Consider the following 7,850-nt stretch of genomic DNA (forward strand, 5'->3'; position numbering starts at 1 on the left):
TGACAGCAGTACCTCAGGATCAGCTTCGTAGGTCAGTGAGACAAGACCTTCCCCCCGCCACTGTGCACGGGGGCATCTCCTCTGCTCCCTCGCCACTCTTTCTTTCTCACTTCTAAGAGAAACGCAGCATTAAGGTCTATATGGAATTCAATTGTGATGGCTTCCTCTCATTACCTTCTACTTTATTTCTCACCTCTGGTTTTAGAAGCTGGACTGCAAAATGTTGGGGGGGAAGCTGGAATGCAAAATGGGTTGCAGCAAACAGGCTTCTCCCAGAGGGCTCCAGCTGGTATTCTCAGTGTAGTCCCTGACCAGCACGGCCCCTCCAGCAAGAAAGGCTGTATCAGAAATGACATTTCAATGCAAAATCCTTTGCAAGTCATTTGTCACAAGACGTATTCCTGTACATTTATCTTACGCCACTCATCATTTTCAGCTCATGGCCAGCTCCTCACAGGGATTGCATACACAGATGGCAGGCTTGGCATTCAGTGCTTTTCTCGCTTTCTTCCTCATTTTCTCTGCCTTCCCACCCCACCAGTTTTGGGGGCCCTACCATTGCAGGCCCTACCTTATGAAAGCAAAGAAGCTCTATGAGCTTACCTAAAATAGATGTGATAAATTCAGAATTTTATAGGATGCTTGCCATAGCACCACAAAGCATTTGGATTTGATTAAATTCACACCATGTTGTGGTAATAAAGTGCACATTGAGACACTTTATTATCTCAGCCAGGGTGGCAGAGGTAGGGGGTGGGATTGGGGATTCCTTCCTTCCCTCCCCTCCCTTCCCCAGCAGCAGCAGCCTGCCCTCAGCCCTCCCTGAATGCCTCAGGGACACACCATCTTGTGCTTGCCACGAAGAGAGAGGCTGCTGCCTAGTGGTGGCAGAGAAAGATGGAGAACGTACTGCTGTCACGGTTCACCACAAGCCTGCTGGACTGCTGCTCCTGGGCCAAGCTGGGAAGGTCTCCTGGTTCCATCCGCCTCCCTCTTGCACCCTCTCGGGCAAGAATCTCCGTACTGGACCACGCTAGGGGAGGGATGGCTCCCTGGGCAGCAGCTGGTACCCAGATGACCCTGGCCTTTCTCTTCCAGCGGTGGGCTGGATGGGAGCACCCCACCAGCCAGAGCTGGCTCACTGGGCAAGCAGAGAGGTCTTACAAGGTCCTTGTCAATGAGGAGCCGTCGGCATTAACCCAGGGAGTTTCCAGAAGAAGATCAGAGTGGTCCTTACAACACTCTGGTGTATTCTTCAACAACCTAACAACAAATACAAAGTTACCCCTGAGAAAAGTGGCACATGGCAAAAATTCTAGACAGCTGGTGAGTATCAGGATGGGTAGGACAGCATTACTGAGCACTAAGCCCAAGCAGAGAAGTTACTTTAAAATCAAAGAAATACAGCCATATAAACACAAGCCATGCCTCAGGAGTGGTAGATTGTAATCTTGGCTAAACTCAAGGTTACACCAGCTCCAGGGTGTTCAAAGTAGCCTGGAAATACAGGGCTTCCTGGTGTGACTCCAGAACAAAAAGTACTCCTTCGATCCGTAAGCATCAGAGTAGTATATGCAAACAGGGAGGTGATGTTTTCTCTAGATACGCTACTACAAGTCTCTATTGTATTCTGCATCCAACACTGATGCCTTCATGTTAAAAAGGATATAGGAAAAGAGGAGAAAAAAGCCACAGAAATCATCTGAGCGCTGAGGGGAAAAAAATGTCTTGCACTGAGGGCAAAAGGTGTCTTGCATCGAGGGCCTTCAGCTGCGGTTCAGTGACATTATAAATCTGCTTTAGGAAGCCTCAGATCAAATAAGAAATGTTGCAGCTACCTGACACCATGCCCAAAAGCAGGACAAATTCATTGTTCTGGTTTAAACCTGTTCCTAAATTTATGAAAAGGTAATTTTATCCTGACCAACTCTGTGCGGGACAAAGTATCATGTGTCGGCACCGCTCTAACTCTATGTCAGATCAGGTAATGTCTGCTCCCCTGTAGCTGGCATAAATCCACCACAAAAACATAAATTCAGCATGTACACTGTATCACGTGCAGCAGCTAACTCATCAGAAACACGATCACGTGTGCCTACATTATCTGGATCACACGGGTGCAGGTGGAGGACCTGACAGCTCTGTAACAGGCAAATTGAAAGATGATCTGATTCCTGTATAAGTGATATCATGGTAAGAAAATACTAAAGGATACTAAGGAGTGCTTTAAGTCAACACAGAGCAAAAAATAGCAAGCCCTTCCGGGAGAAAATCAAGGCTAGCCTCATTCAGGCAGGACATTTTAAACACATTGTTTCAGTGATAGTAAAAGAGTTCAGAAGACTACCCTACCAAAGGACATAGTGGATTCTCCATAGAAAATGATGGATTCTTCATCTTCTGGTGCCTTCAGATCAAGACTTGAAGTCACTCCGAAATACATGCTTCAGTCAAACACAAGCTACTGGGGCAGCACAGCCGGTCCTAACGTATAGGAAGGCAGAACTGCTAGCAGAGCGGTCTGGTAAAACTATACCAGGACTATATTGTCCTTTTGAGCATACCTCTAATCAGAGCTTCCCTCCCATATGCATGTTTGGTATAATAGAAGAGACAAGATTAGGAATGATAAAAGCTTCCCTGTGGAGAGAAAGAAGTCACTAAATTATGCAATGATATAGGAAGAAGCTTTTCTCTGTTCCATACAAACATCAGGAAACATTTAACTACAGATGTCAGATCATCACTAGCGAAAGTAGAAGTAGACTGACATAATATGTTTATTATTAAAAGTGGAACAGCTTTATTCACTTCAAAATTTTAAAGTCAGAAAAACTGCAGTAGGCTACAGCCATTAAGTAAATGCGATTTTATTATTAATCACCTGTGTGTTTTACTTGTTATACTAGCAGCCAAGTTTAATCACAAAAGTATTTAAAGGTGTTAGATTATTTCTAGTAAAGATAAGTTGAAAGAATATCAAGATAAAGTCTGGCTATTATATCAAAGTACTGAACTTCTTTTCAAACACTCTGTGCCGATGAAATGCCCCAGCCCATTGTGACGAGTACCCCCTGCTCCTCACCCCTGGAAACACGGTTAGCATAACCAATGTCGATTTATAAAGCAAACTGCCATAACACCTAAGCGTGGTGACCACGTATCACCCCCCCTTCTTTCTACCCCCTTTTCAACGTTGTGGTAAGATCACTTGCCCACCGGCATTGTCGCCAGGACGTGGTGGGACCCGCTATAGAACAGGGAAGTGTAACAGCACATGAGATGCTGCCTACGAAATGCAGCAGCTGCAAGTGGACTTAGATGGGAACTGCTGCTGGATGGCAAACCCTGCGAGCCCCTGGTGGGCAGGGATGCCTCCACCATCCTAGTCTTCCTCCTCTGAAGACTGGGCGAGGAACTCATGTTCCTTTAGGTAAGGTCCAAGTCTAGATTAATTAGTGTATCACGTGCCAATTACTGAGAATTTGACCCGATCTGCGGAGGGTCCAGGTGACTAAAACGTCTAGGTAAATAAAACTTCTAGATAATAAGAAAGCTACGCAAATTATTATAAATCCTGTGTAACTGTAAGTGATGCTAATTGCTAAAAGTTCTGTGTAACAATAAGCTATGCTAACTGCTAGAAATTGCAGATAACAATAAGCTATGCTGACTGTTTAAATGTTTATGCAATAATAAAGCTCTATTTATAACCACAATGCTGTGGCTGTTGGTCATTTTACCAAAGATCCCTCAAAGAACCTGACTGTCCCCGTAGCCTCAGGTGACACCCAGAAAAACTCCTAATTTGCAATGTTTGATGCTTTTTTACATACCAATAGGGCAGTTACTATTTCATACAACATTTCAAACATCGTTCGATTCAGTAAAATCTCAGAACAGCTTGCATGAGAAGAGACTGCACACTGCAAGAACAGTGCTGGAGTAACATGCAGTATTAGAAACAAAATTGTTTGTTTATACAGACTTGGTTAAAATGAGGTCTTTTATGTTTACAAGGGAAAAAGTATACTCCAGCCACAGATGAGAAGATCCCCAAATTATCTGAAAAAGAAAACGTATGAAAACACAGTGCTCCTGCCTAAGCCTAGCAGAAATGCCGAAGAAGAAGCCACTGACTCAAAAGCTGTATGCATACCGGCAGGGTAACGTTTCTTTCAGTTGTCTAGTGGTGCTTGTTGATTTCTGGGTTTCTGAAACAATCAAAGACTCTTGAGAATAGCAGAATGCATTATGTTAAATTTAGTGTAACTACATATAACGAATACATCTAGCTTTCTGGGAGCCATTTGTGTTACAGGTAGTGCCCTCCGGCTGACAGTGCAGCAAAGACAAGAAGACAACGTTAGCGGTAACTACTATGTCTCTAACATAGCGATTTAGGATTTTAAACCATTCCCTGCTTTAAGTTTCTCCACAACAGCCCAGCGTTTCTAGCCCTAAACTGTCAGTAGAGATACTGCAGCTGGATTTTCAACACGCTGATTTTGGTTGAGCTGCAAATAATAATTTCTGATCAATTATTACATGAATGTTTTCTGTTCCTATGAAGCAAATCAAAAAATGGAAATAGGAATTGAGGTAAAAAACGGCAAACCAAGTCAGAAGAAGTTTTGCAGGCTAGAGGGCTCGTTACTGGGTAATGGCATAACGCTGTCACACGCGCTTTTGCCATTTGTGAAAAGCCATTGTTTGCCACGAACAGAGAACTGCAAGTCAAACTCCTCGCGAAAGAACTCCATAGGAAATGGAAGCGGAGCAGGGGATGAAACAGGCCCAGTGCAATATGCCAGGAGGTACATCCATCCCGGCGGTGCCATGCAGAGCCAGCTCCCGCCGGCTGCAGAACCACTTGGAGAGCTGTGTCACTCCAGAGCCATCACCAACAGCGCCTCAAAACTCTACTCGTGCTTTGAGCTTCCGATTAGGAAATACAGAGTCAATTAGAGTTAAGGCATTAGTGACAGCGGATACGACCAAGTTTCTAAAAAAGAAAAAACATAACACAGGGAAGAAAAGATAAACTGGGTACTCTGGTGTGAGGCGGGCGTGATGAGTCGAGCACGGAGAACCGGCGCTGGCGCGGGGGTACAGCGAAGCCTGCGGGGGCTTCGGCTCCCCCTGCGCGAACCGCGCAGCAGCGCTGGGCGCCCCCTCCCCGCCCGGGACCGCCCCCCCCCGCCCCGCCCGTGCGGTCCGGGCCGCGCGTGCCCCGCGGCGGGCTCCTGCGCGTGCCGCGCTTGTCCCACGCGTGTCCCGCTTCTCCCGTCCGCAACGAGCGCCCCGCCCGCTCCGCCGCAGCGTGCCTGGGGTAGTGCCATCCAAAACTTTGCTCCGTCTTATCGCAACCTCGTTCTATTTTTTTTTTTCCTGTAAGATTGCAATGCCAAGCGTACGCCCCCCCCGCCTGCTCCCTCCCCGCAGAGACGCCGCTCGCAGCGGCCCCGGCACCGCGAGCGCGGCCGCCCTGAGGCGCCGCCCGGCACGGAGGGCAGCGGTGCCGCAACCCAGCCCGGCCCCAGCCCCCCGCCCGCCCGGCGCCGCCTGCGCCCCTGCCCGCCGCCCTCCCGCTCCACCGCCGCTGCCCCCCGCTGCCCGCCGGGCGGCCGCAGCTCCCGGCAGCCGCCGCTGGCCCCGGAGCGCCGCGGGCCGGCGGGGGCGGGAGCCGTGCCCGGCCGCCGTACCTGTAGAAGTAGTGCCAGCAGAAGAGGCAGCAGAGGAGACGGCAGCCGAGCGGCTCGAGGCGGGGCGGGCTGCGCAGCGCCAGCAGCAGCGCGGGCACCAGGAAGGAGGGCAGCTCCTGCAGGAACCAGGCGCAGCGCGCCGGCAGCCGGCCCCGCGGCCGGCACAGCCGCTCCTCGTGCTTCCCGTAGCGGGACGGCACCCGCAGGTACAGCGAGAGCTGCAGCAGCGCCAGGGCGCCCAGCAGCGAGCTGAGCGCCAGCACCAGGCTGGGGAAGCACTGCATGCTCGGGGGCGGGCGGGGGCACCCAGGCGAACAGCCCTCGGCCGGCGCCGGCCCCGGCCTTATTAGAGCCGCGGCCGTCACCCCGCCCCGCCGCGCTGCCTCCCATCGCCCGGGCCCGTCAGAGGGCGCAGCCCCCCCAGCCCGCCCCGAGGGGAGCTGCCCCCCGCGGCGCCCCCTCCGCCCCTCCCTCGCCCGGCCCGGTTCGGCCGCGCAGCCCGCGGGCGGTCGGTTCGGGAGCCCAGGCGCAGCTCGCGGGGGCGGGCGGGCGATCCCCGGCGGGAGGCGGCTGCTCCCGGTACGGCGGGAGCGGCGGCGCTGCCTTCCCGCGCCCCGGGCAGGTGCTGCGGGGCTCGGCGCGCTACGGGACCGCCGGGCCGGGGAGCGCTGGCGGGACGCGCCGCCCTGACGGGGCCTGCAGCGCTGCGGCCACCGCGGCCGCGCGCCGAGCCGCGCCGAACCGAGCCGGGCCGGGCCGAACCGAGCCGGGCCGAGCCGTGAGGGCGGCCGGCGGTGCCCCGGCCGCGCAGCCCTGCACGCAGCCCCACGTGTGCGGTGGCGGCGGTGGGCGGCTGAGGCCCAGGTGAGAACTGGCAGACGCCGACGCCAGCGCAGCCCAAGCGCTGCCGGCCCGACAGCTCCCGCCGCCATCCAGCACCCCCGGACCGTGCCTTCAACTTCTGGAGCGCCCCAAGTTCCCAAGATGGCCCTGGTGTGAGTGCTGGCCTCGGGGCGTGCCCAGGAGCCCTTCGGTCTCAGTCCCGTGAAGCGGTTTGGACAACAGTTTGCCTAAAAGTGCAGTCCAGGGAGAGGGCTGCCCTTGGCCCGTGTCCCCAGGGAGCGTCACTGCCACGGGGGCTGTGGGGAATGGCAGGAGGGCTGCGGGAGCGTGGCACCCTGCGCCGCCCCGTGCCTCGGGGCCCTGAGGCGCAGCGCGGCCCTGTTGCTCTGCAGGTCCCCAAGAGCCCCGTGAAGGTCAAGGACAGGGTGCCACGCAGCACGCTTTCCTGGAGCAGAGGTGGTGCTCGGGGGGTGGCTTTGGAGGTCTGAGTGGTGGTCTAGGACGTGGGAGGCTTGGGCTCCCTCGCCGCCTCTGTTTGAGAGGATCCTCTTTCTGCGGAGGCCAAGCACACCACCCCGCTGCAGCTCGCCTCTCGTCCAGGAGGCGCTTGGCTGTTCCGCTGGTGGCTCTGTGGGGTGGTTACCCAGAGCTGAGCTCTGTCAGCCATGGAGAGTTTCTCCCTTACCCTTGCAGAGTGCTGTAGTCACTAAGGTCATGTTTGCTGCAGCAAGTCAAACAAGTCAAGGCTTTTCTGGCCTCAGAGTCATGTGGCATACTATGACTGCCAGCCAGAGCACTCTTCCCCCCACAGAAGATGCCTCTCTGCCTCCAGGCTGCCTGCTGGAGACAGTCTCTGGCACATGCCATCTCCCAGCTGTGTATAAAACAAGGTGAGCTGGGCTGGACCAGAACTGTGCCAGGTATGCAAGCCATAAAACAGCACAGGTGATAGCAGGCTCGTGGCATCGGCACCTGTGCTCAAGCAACAGTTCCTGGCTGTGTAGCATCAGTGGAGGAAGGTGCCTGTAGGAAATATTTTAGCAATCTAAGGCTGCATCTGAATTAGGAAGAAGTAGAATCCAAAAGAAATGGCTCTGCAGCGATGCAGCTGGATTATGAAGACCCAGCATCCATAATACGCAAGTTTTGTGGGGAATTGCTTCAAACTACCTCTAGTCTGATCCCATGAATGGAACACATGTTAGCGATAGAGGCACATTAGGGGCACTCATGGAGTGCATTTTCTGGCTTGGTTTCATCCAAAGGAGAATCAGTGAAGGACTCAGACCGTTCCACGAAGCA

The 7,850-nt window shown here is 53.4% G+C and overlaps 1 protein-coding gene across 1 annotated transcript in view; it reads right to left on the bottom strand.

Moving 5' to 3' along the window:
• Positions 1 to 6,039, bottom strand: part of SRD5A2 (steroid 5 alpha-reductase 2) — a 28,028-nt gene extending 21,989 nt beyond the window's left edge. The window contains exon 1 of the mRNA XM_055726127.1: positions 5,706 to 6,039. Within this exon, the coding sequence (XP_055582102.1) occupies positions 5,706 to 5,989 (284 nt within the window). The 5' untranslated portion in view covers positions 5,990 to 6,039. The remainder of the gene's footprint in view (positions 1 to 5,705) is intronic.
• Between the last annotated feature and the right edge of the window lie 1,811 nt (positions 6,040 to 7,850).

This window comes from Falco cherrug, chromosome 13, assembly GCF_023634085.1.
Source record: "Falco cherrug isolate bFalChe1 chromosome 13, bFalChe1.pri, whole genome shotgun sequence".
NCBI lineage: Eukaryota > Metazoa > Chordata > Aves > Falconiformes > Falconidae > Falco > Falco cherrug.